The sequence below is a fragment of the Plectropomus leopardus genome, chromosome 3 (genome assembly GCF_008729295.1).
Source record: "Plectropomus leopardus isolate mb chromosome 3, YSFRI_Pleo_2.0, whole genome shotgun sequence".
Taxonomy (NCBI): Eukaryota; Metazoa; Chordata; class Actinopteri; order Perciformes; family Serranidae; genus Plectropomus; species Plectropomus leopardus.
The window spans coordinates 6218111-6239641 of record NC_056465.1 but is presented as its reverse complement, the minus strand read 5'-3'; the positions used below and the strand labels follow the sequence as shown (position 1 = coordinate 6239641).

General features: G+C 40.0%; 1 protein-coding gene across 3 annotated transcripts in view; it reads right to left on the bottom strand.

Moving 5' to 3' along the window:
* The window catches only part of si:ch211-191a24.3 (tensin-3), a 60271-nt gene that overhangs the window by 12193 nt on the left and 26547 nt on the right, over nt 1-21531 (bottom strand). For 2 of the 3 annotated variants that reach the window (XM_042513506.1, XM_042513518.1), the window contains 3 exons: nt 19015-19145; nt 17618-17726; nt 17463-17531 (listed from right to left, as the gene is read on the bottom strand). In XM_042513506.1, coding sequence (XP_042369440.1) covers nt 17463-17531; nt 17618-17726; nt 19015-19145 — 309 coding nt within the window. The remainder of the gene's footprint in view (nt 1-17462; nt 17532-17617; nt 17727-19014; nt 19146-21531) is intronic. The other variant, XM_042513512.1, reaches the window with a different exon arrangement.

Genomic DNA, 21531 nt, shown 5'->3' with positions numbered 1-21531 from the left:
ATTATTGTCTCATTTGTTTTAATGTGAGACTTTTACTTGTAATGAAGTACATTTTTATTGTTGTCTTGGTACAATTATTTAAGTAAATGATCTGAAAACATCCACTGCCGCTGGTCAAGGGTTCAGTGTTTAACTTGACTTTCCCACAGCTGAATGTTTCCCACGCACATTTCTATAGTGCCTACATTATGCACGGTGTATCAGATGTCTGTAAGTGTGAAGTTGCTGGCAGCTGCTGTAAGCAAAACTCATTAAACAAACTGAAATCATGTTTTGTTTCAATTTATAGGAATGCACAATATACTGATCAGTTTAACAGTAAATGTAGAATATAACTTACTCTTACTCAAGATATGAGGATACTTGTACTTAGCTTGAGTATTTCCGTTTTTGTTTTTCTGCTACAATATGGTTGAAATTTCGTTAAAAAATTTTTCTTTTGAGCACTTTATTACATTTCTTTGATTTAATTTGGCTGAAGTTACACTGAAAATTCAAGTGTTTACATACAAAACATTTGATAAGTGTATAAAATATTACTATTTGCTGAATGTTAAATGGTTAGTTTATCTTTGCTTTGGTCAGCTACAACATTGAAATGCTGCTTAAAAATAATTTAACACTCAGAAAGAAGCCGTCCTCAAGAATGTGTACTTTTGCTTTCGTATGCAATACTTTCTACACTTCTATGCTTTTGAATCTACTCTATCTCTGTTGGACAATACTTTCTAAAAAAAAAATGAAGTGCTATTAGTATCTTTATTATGCCTGGTATATTATATTGTTTGGGATTTTATGCATTAAAATAGTGCATTTTCATTTATTTCAGTAATTTTGGTTGATATCAAACTTTGTCATATATAAAAACTTTATTGATGATTGATTTGTCCGTTTGGTGCCATCTGATATCTTGCATAGTGTGACACACAGGCACAACTTGGACACTCAACTTGAACTCTTCAAGTTAAAGGGGTTAGAGATCACAAGCACAGCGCAGATTATATTGTGGTCTGCCTTTCATTGGACATAAACCTCTCATCACTGGCACACAGACACGTACACATACACAGCTCAGGAAACAAAGATAATCCATAGTTATAGTTGTTGTTTCTGCTTGAAGCAAACAAACACAAACTGAAGGGACAACACAGAGGATTCGTCAAACATTCCCACAGTCCCTGTCAGTTTTTCTCCCTCGGGATGATTCCCAGAAAGCAGCCAAGGTTCATCTCTCTCTGTTCCCACGGCTGACTCTCCTCGCTGTGGTTTGTCACATCTGCTGCTCTGCAGCTCATCCCGACTCATCCAGCTTAATTACAGAGCAGCCCAAACTGTGGCAACACCAGCTGACCCCACTCTGACCTCTGACCTCAGACCAGACTCTGCTCTATGAGGCTCTGCTGGCCGTTATTACACCCTGATACACCTTTCACCTCCTGTATCCATGCTGCACAGTATCCATAGCTACTCACTTTCAGCCAGACTTTTATTAATGAAAAAGCGTTGAGAGAGACAACAGTCTGTGTCTGCTGTTAAGCACATTTGGCAACAGAAGTAAATATTCTTAATGCCCAAATTATTAAGAAATCAACTGCAAAATTTTCCTTTCAAAATTTGGACTCTTTCCATTCAAAGTAAAAGCTTTCTCTCTCTAAAACTCTATTTGGTAAAACTGTTAATGTGCTACAATGAGGGCTGGGTATTAAAGCTATTACTTATTAGTTACCAAGTTAAATGCACTTGTGGCACAGAATAAACAAAAAAAAGTAATATCGGATAAACAGTAATCTTTTTTAATACATATAACATATGTCTTGGAAACAATAAATCATTTGTTGATGCCTCCGAACGAGTCACAGTAATAACTCATGTCAGCTCTTATAATGCCAAATGTAGGCATTAAAGCTTGGTTAGGGTTGGAGAAAAATAATTGATTGGGTTAGAAATAAACTCTATTGTCTGCCTGCCACTATGACTGGTGGATTCAAAAATCCGTCAGCCACTCAATAGATCACTGTTTTTTTTTTTTTTTGGCTGGTGAGTGAAGCAAATATTTATATATAGTAGCTGGTGCTAACTTTCAACACTGATAATATAAGTAGTTATGGGAAGCTTTGTCTGCCTGGTGACAAAATAAATACTTGGCTAAAGTTAGAGAGCGATTGTGGTTAAAGGAAACAGACATTGGCTATCAGTTAGAAACTATAAAACAAACAACGGCCTCTCGTGTTGATTCATCCAACCACCTCTACCCGTCCCTCTAAAATAATGTCACACTACCTTCTCATGTTTTTTTGTGATGGACACGACTCATAATGCTTATGGCTGTGAGAGGATGTAATCACTATTAGGTATTTGCTGAAATAGGTGATACTGATAATGTTTGTGGGAGGACAATCTAATCCAGGTACTACAGGAGAAACAGCCTTTTGGATAACTCTGGCACTGTTAGAGTAATGTTTATTCATATATACGCTCCAAAATGTCTGATTTATATCATAAATTTGGCAATTTTAGATTATTTCATTCTGGCAAAGCACTTGTAAGGCTTATTGTGTTAAGACCATCCTCCGCCCTTTTCCACTAATTTAGAGCAGCTTATTTTGAACTGTTCGGAGCATTTCAAACAAAAAATAAATTGGTTTGGAACCTGAAAAGTTGGTTTCCAGCGAGAACCAAAAAATAGGTTTACCAAGTGTTGCATTGGTGGGCATAGGTATTATTACAATTTATGCCCTCCTCTTTTTCTAGCCGTTTACAGTATATCCACCTATCAGCCAAAAAGCCATAGAAAAATATAGGTGAGTATACCCAATTCCTTGTCAGTGAGCTACCTATCTACTTAGTAGTACACCCACCTCATCATCTACCACCACACCACTGGGATTTCCTTGATCTGAAGTGTGAATAGTGATGGGATCAGTGGGTATGTTATATTCTACAGGTTGGAAAGAGAAGATGCTGAAGGCTACAACAGAAAGATTGGTTGAAAAATGACTGGGGGAAAAAGGAGTAATAATAGTTGATTCATGCTCAGTTTTGGATAAAAACAAATGTCTGTAATAAAAAGAACAGAAGTTTGCAGTGCGATCCGCTGTCTTGCTACTGATGTTTACTCCTGTTGTGCATTGTGCAACACATTTCATTGATGACACATTCTTGATTACAATGGTTATGTTCAGCCTGGTGGAAATGCAAGCTTTTTTTCACTAGACAGGAGCGAGGTTCCAAGAATCCTGAACCAAAGCAGTTCAAGAACCAGAGCTAATTTGGTGGAAAAAGGAGTGCTAGAGATGTTCGGCTTTTGTTGTTTAATTCAAGAAAAAGGAGTCTCAGTATTCTGACTTAGTTAGTTTATGAACTACCAGTCCCTTTTTCATTCCATATACAAACCAGTGTATACTGCATTTTTGTGTGTGTTGTTTTTAGTTTAGTGGAGCAAGACGTACATGAACATGACAGCAGACTAATAAAAACATACCTGATAAACTTCAGCATGTATTATTTTCTAAACATTTTTAGTGTATTCACCCTTTAGTTTTTTCAACAGTGTTTTTCTGTCCATTGTTTTCTTCTCACTTGCGCAGCTCTGAGTAAGCACAAAGCCTCTATAGTTTGGGTCGAACCGTGCAAAACCAATTCCAGATGGCACAGACCCATGTGGGCATGACTGCCAACCTCCACCAGCCAATAGCCCCTCAAAAGAAAATATAACACACACATAACACACTCACACAGATGCACACACAATTTCCTGATCACAAGAGTGTGAAGCTTTATGGCGCAGATTGAAACTGCATGCATACCTTCATGCTTGGTACGGAGATAATCCCATTAATCAATAAAACCACAGCGAGGGTATCTGGAGCTAATATTTCTCTTGATGTTTCCCAACTCAAAGAGCACGCTGGTTGTTGCATAAGCAGAATAATATGAAAAGCAAGGCAGAGAAGAAAAAAAACAGATAAAGAGAAATGCAGAAAGATGAGAAACATACAGTTGTCACATGTGGGTGCAGTTTGTGTGTTGTGTTGTGACAAAGGAACACTTTTCCTTGTCTCTCTTTATGTCTTCCACTCACGCATCCAAACATTTACTCTCTGTGCAGCATCGCATTAGGCAGAAGGGTGAGCCTACACACATGCATAAACACAGTGATGCATGGGGAGTTATGCAGGACAACAGTGGGTTTGCAGACTCCCTGCTGACCACAGGAATGTGAGTGCAAGCACTTTGCGCACACACACACACACACACACACACACACACACACACACACACACAAACACACGGAGTGGCTGCCAGGTCTGAAGGTCTACGGCGTGTTACAGCTGTTCACAGCGATCACAAGCTGCAGCTTCTCAGGGGGATGAAGGGAAAAGGGAGTGAAAGAGAGGAAACAGCAACACAGTGATGGGGAAGACACCTGCTGTGATCTTTGAGGCCCACTGAGAATCCATATTATTGAGTAACAATGATTATATTTTCAAAAAGTATTCAGGCTAAAATAAAATGCTTGTTACATGAAAATTCCAGATTTCAACTAAATTGTACGAGATGGATCATTCATGATACTGGACTGTGATTGTTTGAAAAATCTTTATACTTGATAGGTTTGCATATGACATGCTGAGATCAAGATTATATACAGACACGATAAACTGATTGGTGTCCTTTTAAAACTGTAAAAGTAATATCCTAGTATCAGACATTTGAGTAAAAAACAAACTAACAAAATCCAGGATTATGGATACAAGTTTGGGTAACTAAACTCAAAGGACGGTTGCAGGAAACTGAGTGGCGATATTTTCGGTCATAGCAGTGAGGACTCAAGTTCCAGGTGTGTAAAACTGGTGCAGAGTAAAGATATCTGGCACAATTTCGCCTCTGTCCAGCATGCACGGTTAGGGAAAATTGTCTGTAGAGATTAAAACTCACAATAAAGTTGTACTTTAAACTATAGTTCTGCTAGAGTATTGACTTCTGAAGCTCATGCTGTTAAATGAAATGTTTCTAATCAATATCTGATCAATAAAATCATCTGCAAGTGTGTTAAAACTGCATTAATTAATTAATTTCTGGCCAGAAGAACACCTCAAACATCTGAAAAACACAAACTCTAACGTAGTATTTACTTGCAGTTGTTATAACTAACATGTTAGCTAGAAGTTACAGTTCCAGCAGGCAGGGCAACATCATGATTCCATTGGACTTAAATCTGTCCACCTGACAAACACAAGTCCAATAACTACTCTCCTGTTTGCTCTGGTTTGGTCTCCACCAGCTCTTGAGCAAAATTTCTTGTTGGCAGCTTATATACCGTTGGCCTGATGAAAGACCAGATACATAAGAAATGTGAAGTAAGACTCAAAGAGGCCAAAGAGCCATAGAGCTTTCACATCTGAGATCCACGTACACTTGACCTCAAAGTCCAAGTTGCTTTGTGAGTGTAAACACTGTGTACAGTACCCAGGCACGGTTCGTAAGTCCAGTCCACTTAAATGGATGGTCTTCTCTAGAATGGTTCATGTCTACGCTGCTGTGGTTGACATCAGGCATAAAAACTAGCTGTACCAAAACACAGAAATGGAGAAAGGCCATCTGCATGTGCGCGCAGCATGCACCAACCTTAAGCTGTGAACTGCAAGGCCCTGGGTGATAAAGTAGGCAAAAGAGTCGTTCTTGACGTAGTATGCATGACGCAAAGGTTGATTCCATTGCATGGGTTTGGGATTTTGTGCTTTTAAAAAAGTGTGACAACATAATCAAATGTCACATGGATGATGATGCAAGAGTACTCGGGTATGGAACAACATTACTTATGCAAAAGTGTCGCGGGGGTGGAGGGAGGGTTCAAATGAAATTGGGCACCATACAACGCAATCGCAATCGTACCTTATATGAAAATGGCCTTAATGCCCTTGGTTCATCCCTGTGAGTGACCCTCTTCACATAACTGGTAGTTATTTAATCCTTTGATGATAAAATATTAATTAGAAGAGCTTTAGGAATAATTGAGTGATTTCTGCCAAAGGACGTGCAGCTCTCTCCTTGGTATGACTTGGCGCTGCATCACAATGCGATCAGTTGTCTTCCGACTCCCTCCCTCCTTCAGTAAAAATCAATCAGCCTCAGACCCTACTGTGTCTTTCCTCCTCCTCCTATTCAGAAACAGAGCACTTTTTCTATAGAAGAGGACAAACTAGTAGGCGGTCTTCTGTAAATCAGATTCCTCTGCCCTTTCTGGGTGCGTAGACAGACAGCTTTATCGTCTCAGTCAAGTAGCAGAGGAGAAAGTTGCGAGCCAGCTGAGGAGGGAGTGAAAAATAACAATGCTACAAATAAGTAAAGGGAGAGAAACAGGGTAACGGCAGCCAAGGTGTGTTTAAAGAAAAAGTTATGGGAGATCACAGAGGTGTTTATTGGTGTCTGAAGTATTCTGACAATGAGCTGATGACTATAAAATGCAGTCTGAGACGGTTTGACGTACAAATAGTATCTGACTCTCTTAGTTCATCACACAGCCTGTCAGAATTCAGGATCAGATGTGGAGGTATGAAGCTTTCCTCAAGCTCAAAATAAATATCAGAGTGTTTTTCACGTCTGAAGGAAGTCTGAACTGCAAAGAAATGTCCCCGATATTTGATCATGTTTTGAAGCAGAAGTGAAATTCCTCAGACTTCACCCATCTGGGGAAGTGATCATGGATCATAAGTAATTCTCCTGGTGGGTCTATACATGTTGGTTGTTATAACATGGCGCTGTGCTGCAGGAATAACTTATTGTTCTGGAAAGTTCTTTACACATTAGGCTCAACCCCAGGCTCTATCCATTATATTATTGACCACAAAGATTGGTTTTGTTTTCATGTCTACTGTGTAACCATCAAAGATAACCTACCTAGGTTAGAGCTGAAAAAGTGCAGATACAAAGTCAAATATTTTAGACATCAAGCTGCGATTTAACAGGATTTCAATAGCTATATTTTGACCTAGTTAGGAGCTGCTTTATACTGTTCAAATAACATCTTCATCTAATCTCAACGTCTTCCTCGCTTTAGTTTTAATCAAGACACTCAGACCAAATCAGTGTTTACTGGGAGAGGCATCATGTCTATTTGTCCACAGCTCACATGCCATCAGGTCACTGACTCCATGTTCCTGAACTTGATGGCACTGTGTTTTATGCAGATATATTTATTGATCCAGGGTTCTGTATCCAAGAGTAGCAAAACTATATCAAAACACTAATTTACAAGCTCTCACACAACTCGTTCAGTGTAATGAAAGTCTAATTTTTCCAGGTGTGCGCTCAGTATATCTCAAACAGACAGCTTTTGCTGACGGCAAACTGAAAGAACTTATGTGTGCTCTCTTTAGAACCAGACTCCACTGACAAAAATGGCGGTTTTATTATTATTAAATTTATTATTATTATTCCTCATTAGTTAGCTTGTTTGTGTTATAGTATCACTCTGGTGTTTCAAAGGGTAACTTCCACTTTAATAAAGTTGTACAATAACACAAATGAAGTACCTATCTAAGCAGTGGTACACCAGCAGCTCCTTGTTCAGAGAGGTAAATGTTTTTGTCAATAACATCTGGCTTTGAAGAGAAAATAGAAAAGTTTTCATTCCTCACAGTTTCATGTTGGTAAGGGCTGTCAGTTTGGGCAGAATTGAGCATTAGACTGGATGAATGAGACTTAAACTGCATGATTTATGTGAGAGTCCATAGACAGAAGTTTTTATACGGTTTTGCCATTGTTAAACACGGCCCCCTCTAATTTCAATTAATCAAGAATTATATCTATTTTCACAAATTCAATACAACACATGGTGATTAACTGATATACAAATGTTCTTTTGGGGGGTGAAGAATTCCTTTATTACTCATGAATACTCCTTGAAAAATGTAATGTAACAGCTTTAAACAATAAGCACCACAGCTCCTGATTTAACTGAAATTGGTGTCAGCAGAAAAAATAAATATGTCACTTGTTATATTGATTGCTTAAAGGATAACAAACAACCTCCTCAACAAGAAATGAACTAATATGACTGAATGAAAGAAGTGACATGTATAACTTAACGATTCTGCTTTCCTGCAACTCTAGAACAGAACATGCCCCATGGTCTGTGTACAGACTCCACACAGTCATGTTTCTTGCCATGTTGTTGTAAATGGGCTGTAGAAATACCAGACACCATTACATCATTACATGATGCTCTGGTACATGTCACACAGGCTGGGCTTGTGACACCACAGACCACTTGTTGATTAATTCTGAGGAACAAAATCCTTCTTTCTTTCCACTTTGGTCTCTGCACTGGCCCTCTTGTCCACTGTGTTGTCAACATTTTCCGTCCTTGTGTCTTAGAGTTTCTGCCTCTTTGCCCTTAATTTCCTGCACTGCTGTGAAAGCCAAAATGTTTCTTGCACAGCGGAAGTCTGTACAGCGTCTCAGAGCAGCGCTCCCTAATAAATTTGTCCCTGAGGAAATTATCAATTTTCCCCAAACTCGTAGGTAGCAGCTAATCAACTTCAAGCTTCAGCCTGCTTTCAACACTGTCCAAACATTCCTGTTGTGTTTGGGGCTGCATGTATTTTGTTATCGACAAATCTGCCAGTCAGCCTAAATTAAACCAGAATCGTTTGGTCTATAAGATATTAATATGCAGGGAGGAAGGCAAACAGCAGTTCGGTAATGCTTCCTTTAACAATTTTGTAATTTTGCAAGTTGTAGTGTTTTGAAAAGACCTGTGTAGGATAATGCTAATTCAAGGAAAATTTTATTCTAATATCTGATCCACTCAAAACCAAGTAAATATCAATTTATTAATTACTGATTATTTGTACATTTGTTCTTTATATGTTCTGTGGTAAATTTTGTGCTTGCCTGTTGACAAATTTCACATTTTTACATGAAACCCATGATTGCGTGATTGAAGTATTTCACTGATATAAAGAGGGTACTCACAGAAAACTAGGCTGTCTATACTGTAGAAAGACACAAATATGTTTGAAATTTGTGCAACATGACTAGAGAGAAAAAGAGGAAAAGGGCTGTAGGATTCACTTTTGCTTAAGAGGTAGAAAACCTACAACTACCAAAATGCACTGCACTGTACCAAACCAATAAATGCTCACGCTGGTGGGTGATGTAACGTGCACTTGTGCGTTTGAGAGTATGGTGGCCAGTGGCAAACAAACGATCTCGTATTATGATTAATCAGTAGGCTAAGATATGTTTCTGAACACGTGTGAGGTGAGAAATAATCAAATCAGTAACAGAATCTTGGTTTATATGTGATCAGAGCTGCTTAGTTTTATTGTTTGATGTTAGTTTTTTTCTGCCTCTGTTTTCACTGTGCAGCTAAGCAGGGCACTAAAATAATAGGCAGTAACTTCCTATAATCTTGATATATTTCATCAACACTGCCTTGTTCAACTGTTTGATTGGATTTGTGGCTGTGGTTTTAACATATTTGGTGAACAATACAAAAATACTAAAGCACAGGCTGTAGTTTGAGCAACAGCCCGAGAGCCAGAGAAACTACACTGATAACAATGCTGTCTGGAGGTAGAAAATATACCTTTAAAAACTCCAAAGATTATGCCAGCAATTAATTTGGATTAATCACTTGAAATTGAATTTAACACTGTGTTATTTTCACATATTAATAATACCAGTTCAAAACACTATATCCAAGAACTGGTGGCTGTTGCTCAGGTGGAACAGCGGGTTGTGATTTGATTAGAAAATTGACGATTCAATCCCTGGCTCCACCAGTCAACATGTTTAAGCATTTCTGGCAAGATACTGAATCCCAAATTCCTCCGGATGGCGGTTCCATTGGTGTGAGTATGTTTGAATGGTTAAAAACTAAGTAGCAGGTGAAATCTTGTACAGTAGCCTCGGCCTCCACTGTATGAATGCGTGTGTGAAGGAGTGAATGTGACTCGTAGTGTGAAAGTGCTGAGTTGGTCGCTTGAGTGGTCAAACAAGTAGAAAAGTGCTATATGAATGCAGGTCCTTTTACCATTTTACCAACTGTTATTGAAATTAGAGGTTAAGTAGCTAAGCGTCAAAGGTGTTGCTGGTTTTGTCAGACAAAGACAGAAATGCAGCAAATTTTCACAGATGAGAAGCTAGAGCTAGAGAGTGTTGGTTTGATGAATGACTTCAATAATTGCTGATCATGTTTCTGTCGATGACAAAGTAATTGTTTCTGCTCTCATTGTGTTTACTCTCTGCAAACCACATGTCTTCAGCAGGGCATATTTCAGCATATAAGTGTAAAGGCTGAGGAATTTTTCTTGATATAAATGGCAACAAGCACAAAAATCAGTTTGTTCGTTGCTGTGCTCAATTATTCCAGTTTCAGCACATGTGGAAAATATGTGCTGGACTTCCGAAGCTGTTTTTATACAAAACTTTTGCAAAAGTTTGGAACCATTTAACTTGTGGCTCAGCAAGATGTTGTTTTATCGTGTATTACATGTGGGGAAGCAGTAAGCACCCCAACAAACAAAAAACCCAACAAAATCTTCAAATACTTTTTTAGTTCAGCTCGGGTCAATAGTGCAGAGAAAAGGGGGGAAACGGCCTCCATCGGTTAACCACCAATACATCAGCCTTCCATGCCTGCACCAGGGAGGCCAAAATAGCCTTTTAAAGGATGAGATCATGAACACAGCAGTGGAACAAACCATGTCATCATCCCACCAAGTGTGAGATGTCAGAGCGGCTGCAGATACTGCTGTCTAGAGCAACAATAAAAAAGTATTTTCATGCACAAAAAGACAGAGAGAAGACGTTTGGAGAAGGAGTTGTGTTTGCAAAAATTCCAGAAGCTGTCTGCAAATACCAACTGCCTGGAGGAGAGAGGGGAAGTTTTTTCTGTACATGTGTGCCCTCCTTAAAATTCCCGGGGGGGTGGGGGGGGGGGGTGGGGGGGGCAGAGGCAGAGATAACGCTGTATAAACAAGAGAGAGAATGAGCAGAAAACAGAGAGAAAAACAATTGCTGAGAGACAGACAAACAGTGAAGAATGATAGGAGAAAAGGAGAAGATGTTCATAAAGTGCTTGGAAAGATTTAACACACGAGAAAAATCATTCAGTCACACAAAGCTCTCTGACAAATGTGGATGCTCGTACATACCGAGAGACGCAGTCATGATGTGACACCCTCTGAAGTATCACTTCTTCACCTTCCTGTTCCGAATTCTCTATCTCTCTGCGGTATGCTCTGCCTCCCAGCGTAAATGAAACTCTCCCTGTTACCAGAATCTCCTCCTCTCCTCTTTTTCTACAAAGCAATCTGGGCTCGACTCGCTGAAGGTTTTTTTTTTCTTCTCAGGGGCTGGATCGTTTCACTGCCATGCCCAATTCCTTTCGTCCCCAGATGGAAAAAAAAGCTCCCCGTTTGTTCCTGGCTTGTTGTGACACAGCTCGACTTCTGGGTTTGTATGGAGGGAGGGACAAGAGGTAGAGAATGTCTCCCTCCCCTCCATACATGCCTCCATACCCTCCCTCCTCTTCCTCTTGCTGACCACTGAGCATTGTTTCTGCTGGGCCACTGCGAGCACTTTCCCCCAATCAGAATGGATTCCAGTGAGGTCAGAGGTCACATGTGGCCTTTTATGGACCAGAGAGGATGAGGAGGAGGTGGTGTTTTGATGGTGGGGGGGTTGATTTGGGGGTTAGGGCATGTGTGTCAACTCCCACCATCTGCTCGCCACAAACACAGAGACAAAGGCATGCAGACACACACTGACCGTGTCTCCTGCCATGTGTCTAATCTTAGCACATCATAAATTACACCATAAAGCTCTTGATTGAATTGTGTTGAGTTTACTTTTGTCTCAGTGGAAGCATGTGCTGCGTGCCTTATTTTAACCTCCATGTCACAGGAAATGAGCCCTGTCCATCTGTGGCGCTCATTTATTAGTTTTATGAGCCAAAGTATTTGCTTAGGTAGTTACAGGACAGTTCTTAAATATTACAAATGTAAACAAAAACCTCTAAAAGCATCAGAAAAAGATAAAAACTTACAGCAGGTTGTTGTCTAGTGTTTGTCCTTGCATTAAAGGAACAGATTGTCATTATTGGAGATATTTTTTATTTAACCTGGTCTCACTACAAACTACGACCCTTTAGAGTATCTGGAGTATGAGAGCATAAGGCCTTTTTGGACACTTGGAGCAACTGCCGTAGTATAAAGGACGAGAAAGACTGCATAGGGCACTGTTCGTGTCCCGTGTGAAACCGAATGTCAATTGAGCAGAACGTTCTCACAAACTGTTTGTATGTTTTCCTATGAAAACCAATGCACCCACATTCGTACATACCCCACATATTTTGAAAGGCTACAATCATGTGACCAATGCGCTGACGGGAGGAACAAGGGAACAAGGGAAAAAAATCCAGACATTTCCGTGGAACTTTTACCTGGAGGTGCGTGTTCAGAACTGTGTGAACTTTGATTCAAGGTACCGCCTTGCCATGTTTCTTTTCCTAAACCTAATTACAGGATTGACCTAATCACCATACCTTCATGATTTTATGTTAATTACGCAGCTGTACATTAAGTACATAACATCTTTAGTGGGCCTCTATTTGTCAGATATCATATGAACCATTGTGTGTGCATTTTCGTAAGATATCATACAAACCGTTCTATTAGAATACGTTGTATCACATGATGTTAGTAACAAACGTACTTATTTGAAGCCATGATCTGTTTCTTTTTTTTTAACAGAACCGTGTGCATTTGTTGACTGAACCTCTGAGAGTAAACCTTGAAAGTTTCTGTACCTACATTCTAGTTCATTTTAAAACACGGGACTATGGATTTAACAAGCGAAAACTGTAATTTTTTGTAAAACCTGAGGTAAATTTTGAAAAACAGTGCATATAATTGGGGTAAATTAACATTCTGTCCCTTAGCCTCCAAAACTGATGCTAGAGGGGTACATACAAGTTGAGTGAGTGAGAATGTGCTGGATTATTCACATGATGAGTAGAACAGTACCACAATCCGACCTGTTCAGCATAAAGCTGGAGCTTGCAAATGGTCAGCATAGCTTGGTATTAAGTATGGAAACATGGAAGCAGCTAGCCTTGCTCTGTCAAACTGTAACAAAATGCTTACGAATGAGTATGTTATAACTTGTATGATGTGCAAATCCGCAGCACATAGCTGGTTGATGAATTTCCTTGTCTTTTGCACAAAGCCATGCTAGCTGTTTCCAGTCTTTATGCTAGTCTATTCTAGTCGGCTGCTGGCTCGGGCTTAATATCTATCAGACAAACGAGGTGTTGATATTCTCATTCCATTTCTCAAAAGAAGTTTCAATTTTAGAGCAGCTTTAACTCAATGTGTTAACAACTGGGTCACTAATTCTGTCTAATGGTATTTACCACTTAGACTATAGAACATCTCTCTGTTCAGGATCAATAACGGCACTTTAGATGCATCGTGTCTCTCTCATTCATCATTGACAACAACCCAATCATCTGGAGAGGTTTCCCCGTCCTCCCTGTCCACTCCCACGTACTTTCTCCTGACCTTTGACCCCTAAGGTTCAGACAGTCAAGTGTTTGTCTGAAGTGACCATCTGCGTCTGCTGAACCTCAGCTCATAACAACATCTACATTCCTCTGGCTGAAACCTACTTCCGCTGCCTGAGAGCTTCTGTGTATACCACTGTTTATTTTGATTGGACCACAATTACACAAAGGAAATGTTATTGCGTAACATTTTAGAGCTGCGCTTTGCCATCATGAGGAAATTAAAGCACACAAGCACAGAGACAGAAGCAGAGTTCATCTCTGGGTTGATGCATAACAGAATACTGTAATGGCTTTGCAGAGGCTAAAGTAAAAGATGTAAAGGATGTCATCAATCTGATGCCACTGGGGAGAAACTTTGTATAATAAGTATAATTTTGCTGGTTTCTATGTTTCTTTTTTTGGTGGATGGATTTCTCTGCTTTTCACTGGTTTCTTTGAGTTTTTGAGCTCATGAAATCATTTTGAAACCAAAAGATTACCCCAGAACTACAGTGACATCAAATGTCATGTTTGTCACACAACAGCTTGAAGACATTGAGTTTATGAGACATTCCTGAAATTTTTTAAAGTGATTCCTGTAAGCACAGACATGATGTTTTTTTATGGTAAAAAAAAAAGAAAAGAAAAACAAAACTAGAGGTCTTACTGAGATACATTTGGTGGAAAAGTGTAGTTGGATCCTACTTTATATCGAAAAATAGGTTTTGAAATGCTTTGGAAACCATGCTTATATGTAAAATACTATAAAATGACCAGGAAATGGGAAAGAAGTTGCTCTCATGACGGACCCAAAGAACCTTTTACAAACCTTTCAGTGTTCTTGTTTTGGTTTTATAGCCCACATCTTAACTGTTTTAGTTCATTCTCACTGCTCTCATCAACCACATTGCCAGCCACAGCTTTAGTAAAAAGCTGTTAAACCCCACTGTACATTACAAGCTCAGCACCAAACATCAGACGGATACAGTTAGAGACCAGCTGAACACAGTGGAGCATTTAGTAGGTAAAGAGACTTAACAATTGATGAAAAATATTTAGCAGGATGTATAAATGTGCAACGAAATTGCCAACTTAACAAGCTGATAGTAAACCAGCGTTATGTTTGCTACTTGTTCTGGTGCCTCAAAAAGGACAAAAATAATGAAGCAGATCAGCCAGCAGACACTGAATGAGTGTTGTGCTTTTATCACTGTACTGTAAGCTATGGATGTATTAAAAGGAGCTAGATACAGAGAGCTGTTCAGTAGCTAATTAAGAAAAAACACTCTTTTTCGTGGTATGAAAGTATCTGGATCTTCCGCGACACCAGGCCCATGAGGCATGGGCACAAGAGACTTATGGCGGCTGGGTGTGTCTAGGCAGGGTAACTTCTGTTGGCAGAGTGACTGACTTACAGTTAAGCGCTTTGCTAGCACGGATGGCAGTCAAAAAAAACATATGTGGTTCTTTCAGACGTTCCAAAAGCTCCAAAAGAGACTCACAAAAATGTATCCAGTGATTTACAAGTGTCTCTTTCCCAATGTAAGTCACTGGGAAAAAGTCAAAAACCCAGTTTTAATCTAGATTTATGAGTTTTTTTTACCTACATGTTTGGCCTACATCGCCCATTCAATACCTTACTGAAATAATGTAATATTTGTTGATTGCCATAGGAGCACCTCTCACAATAACCAGCACACACAACATAGCAGGATCCCAGAATGCCCAGCGTGATTAGCCTGGTGATAACACAGTGGAAAACAGCTGTAAGGCTCAGCATGCTGACTGAATGCTCCGCTGTTGTTTTGGAGCAGCATGCTGCAGCCCTTAGTAATCACTCCCCACATTACAGTAGCCTCGGGTCAAACTGTGATTACAATAATGACTCTAAACATTAAATTAAAATAATTTAAATGGGAAATCTGACTGTTCTGTCCTGACGTGGCAAATTGTTTCCCAGACAATCATCTGCCTTTAACGTGGGAAACAGGAAGCTCTCGTCTGCCCCCCAAACTGGGGGAGAGCTCCAGATATTCTGTGCCCTTTGTTAATTCTTCTGTCCATCCAGCAGAGAGAAAGAATCAGGTGTTTTTTCTGTACACAAGGAATAATGACTCTTTCATCAGCTCCTTCTCCATCCTGCCGCCGCTCTGTTCTGACAAACATGTTTACAATAAACAGGCAGAACTGCCCTTTAAAAGAATCTGCTCACTCTGCCATACAGAGCAAAATGTCATTGTAAATACCACTTTTGGTTTATTATCATTAAATGGATGAAAACATGCTGAGAAATACTGTGCGGTTATTTACTGTTGACAAAAAAACTGAGAATGGTGGGTTTGACTCACAAATATGGACTGATATCAGTTCTGATATCAACATTTAGACCATAACATTTAAAGAAAACAAGCTTGACTTGATTAACATCTACGCACCCCTTAAATAAAGGACCTGGGATGCTCTTCTTGAAGCAGAGATTTAGACTCCAGGTGCAACAGACTAAAGCATTGTTGAGTAAAATCACTTTGTACTCTATTGATTCATTTGCACCTTCTGTGTTAACCTGCGGCAAGCCTAATTTCTCATGCAAGACAATTATTGAACTGAACTGAAGCATTGAGAACAACCCTGTGCACCATTTATCGTTCAGCATTTGCAGTGGTGCGTCTATTTGTCATTAACATATAGACATACTGTAGAAGCAGGGATGGGAGTCTCTCAAGGTACCTCATGATTAGACTCCGGTTCAGAGGATTATGATGCAATTATAAAATGATTAGTGATGCATCTTGATACATCACTAATCATTTCTTACTACACATGGTTTTCTCTCATTCATTCATTCATTCATTTTATTGTTAAGGAAAATACACACTGATCAGCATTTACATAAACGTGCCAGATCATTTTTTCAACTGTAGTCCTTTAACAGGATGTTTTGAAACCTATAAAATGATCAAATTCACATAACATCGACAGCAACAGCAACAACAACAAACAGGAACTCCCAAGACAGAACACAAGCCATGCGCAGCAACAAGGAACAGTAGAACGCCAGTAAAAAACATAGCAGCAAAACACAGCAACAACATATAGCATTTTAGCACAAATAGCCATGAAGCAATGCTGTGACTAGTTGCTATTTTCTAAACAGTATTTGTAATGAAAGAAATTAAACAGAGACTGATTAAATGATTTTTGACTGTTTCACTCTGGCCATTGACACGTATGATATATTGTCTTTCCTCAGCAGGGAAGCCCAAAACATTTGTAACTACAACAGGAACATGACAGCCACTGAGATCAGATATGAGACACAACCACTGAAGGACACTTATGTTTTTTGACACTACAGTAAATTCCTTCTGCAGCTGTGTGGTACATATCTCCTCAGGCAGGATGTCCCGGCAACAAAAGACCCTCCCCTCTCCTCCCGTTCCCTCCCAGAACAGGATGTGAGTGGACATCCTGCCTGCAGTGCTCTCTTCCTCTCTAACCGTTAACTATTATTAGCGGACGTCCAGTATCAGCTGTCCCTATATGGACCTGAAAGGATTTCCCAATCCATTTTATCAACACCTCCAACCACTTTTTACCTATAGCCTAAAAATAACAAACAAGCCATCTGTGTGCTTCTCTGCCAGGCATGAGTTACCACAAACAGAGCCATGCCCACATATCCAGCCAATGGCAACAAAGGTCAGGCCAGGTGTGTGTATGTGTGTCCATGTGTGTGTGTGCATGTGTGTGTGTGTGTGTTTGGTATATTGTGCCAAAAGGACATTCCAGCCAGCCCTTGAACCCTGTCCGGCTGCAATCAGGACCTGGTGTGTTTGGGTTTAAACTCTAGTGCCCTTGCCAGTCACACATGTATATGGTCACACACACACTTGGGAAAGCGTACCTTTTGTCCAGCTGTGTTGGTCCCACTGCCCATCAGTCCTGAGCTGAGAAAACTCTGAGAAATTTTTCACTGGGAAGAGAAGGCCGACGCTGATAAGATTCCAAAATGCAGACACACCCACATCAAGAAGTATCCATTTTGACGTTATCTCTTACCATAGGGCGTCGGAGGAGACACGGGGAAGGCCGGAGTGGGAGGGACGATGTCCGAGCTATCTGTGTGTCTTCGATAGTCCACGCTGTTGGTTTTGTAGAGATGCCCATGCTTTCAAAGTAAATGACAGAATTAAAAAAATAAAACGAAAGAAAATAAGGGGAAAAGTCAATAGCATGTTTTTAAAGGGTAACACGCCCACACACACCAGCAGACATCAGTCTTGTGATCTGTGTGTGGCTACAGCTTGTGTTTTGGTGTAAACAGTTGGCCTATTCATGCCACCCAGCCATGAGAGTGAGTGCAAGAGTAGAAACCTCAAGTCTTAAAAAAAAGAAAAGACAGCAAGAGAGAGAGAGAAAAAGAGGAAAGTAGAAAAAAAATCTTCAGAGATGCAAACTTGATGCAGAGTTACAACTTCATTTCATTAGAGTGTTTTCACTGTGTTGTAAGCCCCGGTGTTTACATTTTTATTTTATGTGTGTACCTTTGAAATGTTGACTAAGGAGAAATGTGGACCCTGTGGTTGGACCAGTTGGGAACTACTGGTATGATCTGATCAGGGCTGTCAACAAGACCACTTCACCCAAGTGACAGAGACACATTTTTTCTACGATCTTTAAAGCGGCAAACTACTGTGATTTTAGGCATCATGCTTGCATTGCAGAAGCAAAAAAGGCACATCAGATATGACATGTAACACAGCAGCATCGGCTTCTACTGTGATGAACAACATACCTGTCGGCAGTGCTTTGTAAACACTAGTAATGGCATTGTCATGGAAATAACAATCATTTACCAACCCTCATAAAGCAGCTGGTCTTGTCCTCTGCTCAGAGGGAAAGGAGCTCCTGAATCTCATTGTTTTACATTTTTACAGAATCTGCGGACATTTTTGGCTGCTGTTCTTCTTTGAGTTACAGTAGCTGGTAACCGCTGCTGAACTTCAAAACGGCAGTCAACAAACCAATGGGTGACATTACGGTAGTACATTCATTATTTATACAGTCCATGGTCTCTCCTCAACTCCTGAGGGAAGTACCTGTCTCTTTAGCTGCTAACAGCTCCACTATATTCACCAGCTAGTCTCTAAAAGTGTCTCTCTGCTATTTGGTGCTGAGCAGGTAGTACTCGGAGGGTTCTAAAAACAGGGAACGACGCTCTGAGAACAGTGAGAGTGAACCAAAGCAGTAAAGCTGTGGGCTCTACAGCTTAAAAGTGAGCTGAAGTTGTGACGTGAAGCTGCATATCCATGTGATAATTCTGCTTTAGGTTCATGAGTGATGATGATTTCACATTATGAGAGTATTAGTGCGAAAGCTTCTTGCAGAATGGGTTAAGTTTGACTACCAGTGGTAACAGTGTCCGTCTGTGAGCTGAACGAGGAAACTGTGTTTACCTGAGATGGTGAGAAGGAGGGACTATAGGCTGGAGAGCCTCTGAAGCTCTGAGCACCACCCCCTCTCCATCCTGGACTATGGAGACCAGCGTAGTCGGTCACATCACTGACCTGCATCTGCTGCTTCCAACCTGAGATAATGAGAGGGGTGAGGGTGGGGGGAGCAGGAGCGTGGGAGGCAGATAAGGAGTGTCAGACAGTCAGACAGATTATGATCTGAAATATAATCAACCAAAGTATAAAACTCAGTCAAGCGTGCTGCTATGAAATTAAATATCCACAAAGTTATGTCTATTCTGGTTAGAAAAACAACAACATAACATGAAATGTTATCCACACTTTGTCATGACCAGATGGCAATAAAAGGTGATGACATGGTTCATGTTTGGCGTGTTTGTCTCTGTCAAAAGCGACAATCAGTGTGTTTATCATCAGCGTGCAGCTCCTGTCATCAGAGCAGACACTGTGTGACTAAGCAAGACCTGTAAAAACATCAAGACTGCTTGTCAGAACAAACATCTGTTGGAACAATCAGTCTTTCTTTTTTCAGATGTGAGTTCTATGTAATTGTCTTAAAAAATATTCATAAAGCATCCAAGCTCCATCAGTTTATTTTAGCCTATTGCATCAATATCTGATTATATGTCTATAAATATATAATAAGAATGTTTTTTAAAATACAACATAATTTGTACAGTCACATTATTATACTATCCACTGACTATGGTCCTAGTCTCTAGTTCTTTGCGTTACTCTTCCCCCATAGCAACCAAGTAATGCTTTTACAACCAAAATCTGTGTTGAAATCTGTGACATTGTTCTTCAAAGTAAAAGGCAGTGTACATTCCCTCATGAGAAGCTGCAGCCTTTCACGACATGTAAAAACCGATAACATTTGACCCCATGCAGGGTTTGCAAAGAGGGAGCACTAGTAGTAGTATTAGAATACAGTGTTGAGATATTCTTTCACTTTTCACTGCCTCTGCCACATGACAATAGCTACCAGGTCAAGCAAGTGCAGCTCTGGATCTTTGTCTTGGCTGTTGGTGGAAGTAGAAACTGAGAGGCAGACAAGTTTCTCTCTTCAAACAGTGATTTGTGGGGTTTGAATGGGGTTGGAACTCTTGAAGGGGCTCCTACAGTAAATGGAAAAAGCCCAAAGATGTCTATAGAGCTCCTTTCACTAATGCAGTCTATCTCTAAAACGTTCAGGAACATTTCCTGCATGTGTGAATGGCAACAGGGATTGATATTCAGAGAAATCGGTACCATCACTTTCCCACCTCACGACCTGGGAAAATACAAAGGATAATGCCAGTGCAACTGTGTTGTGAACGAAAGCAGTAACATAGCAAGAACAAGCACATGAAGTGTTACATACCAAGCAAACCAATCACAAGACTCTACTAAATCGGCAACTTGTTTACAATTAAGCACTTAGGTCAGTGCTTTTTTGAGGGGATTTCACAAAAAAACATTACTTGTCACACAATCTTGTTGAATATTAAGTACGTTCCTAGAACACTGGCTCCAGACAAAACTGGCTCCTTGCTGCTGTGTTGCTGAAAATAATAAGAGCCGTCTTCAGCCGTGTATATGTACAAACCGGTTTTGCCCAATCTTTTCTTTCTTCTGTTGAGTTTTACGGCAGTCAATAAGACCCAGACTGACCAAATTGACATCCAATAACAGCGACGAAGGCCAACTGTTGCCTCACCTCACATCACCTGTGTTTTGGCCAAAAATTGTACTTAAACACACCGCAAAGACTACAGCCAACGAGCATGTATGTACTGCGTCTGCCTGAGAGAAAATAACTCAATACACAAGGTGGCAGAAGCCTGTGTTTGCCATTCAAAAACTGGAAGACCAAGAGGTTGGATTCAAGAAGCTAGTTAGCCAGTTAGTACATTAACAACACAACCCGATGTTTGAAGAGTAAACTATATGTTTTTTGTTTTAAACATGCTGAATCATCCAAAAAGCCTGACAAAATCAAATTACTGTCATCAGTGCAAGACAAACTTCAAAAACTACAGGACAGACACTTGCCAACTGTTGACAAGACTACTGTTTTTTGGTGTGTCTGTTTGACGTCGTGGACAGGCTGGAGAACAGTTAAATAGTAGAGAGCAGCATTGACTGAGGTTTGTGAAAACTTCAGGGTGGTAACTTCTCTTTCTTATTCAGTCTCTCTTTCAAACTTGGTGAAGACTACTTTGGATCGGTGTTTTAGCGCTGTTTAGGAGGAGACGGACAGTAATTAGTTGTGGCATATCATTGCATCTCTCCCGGGGTGTTGTGTTTCCATCACTGCCAATCAGAGTCAGAGGTGATAAATATTTGACCTGGGTGTGAATGCCAATTGTACACTTTCCCATTGTATTAAAAAGCCAGATGTTTTTGTGCAGTTGAAATAATAAGGGTCCAAGAATTTATTGGAAACCATATGAAATAGGCTTAAGATACTTTTTGTTTGTCTCATTATTCTTCTACCATGAGTGAACTGTTGTAGGG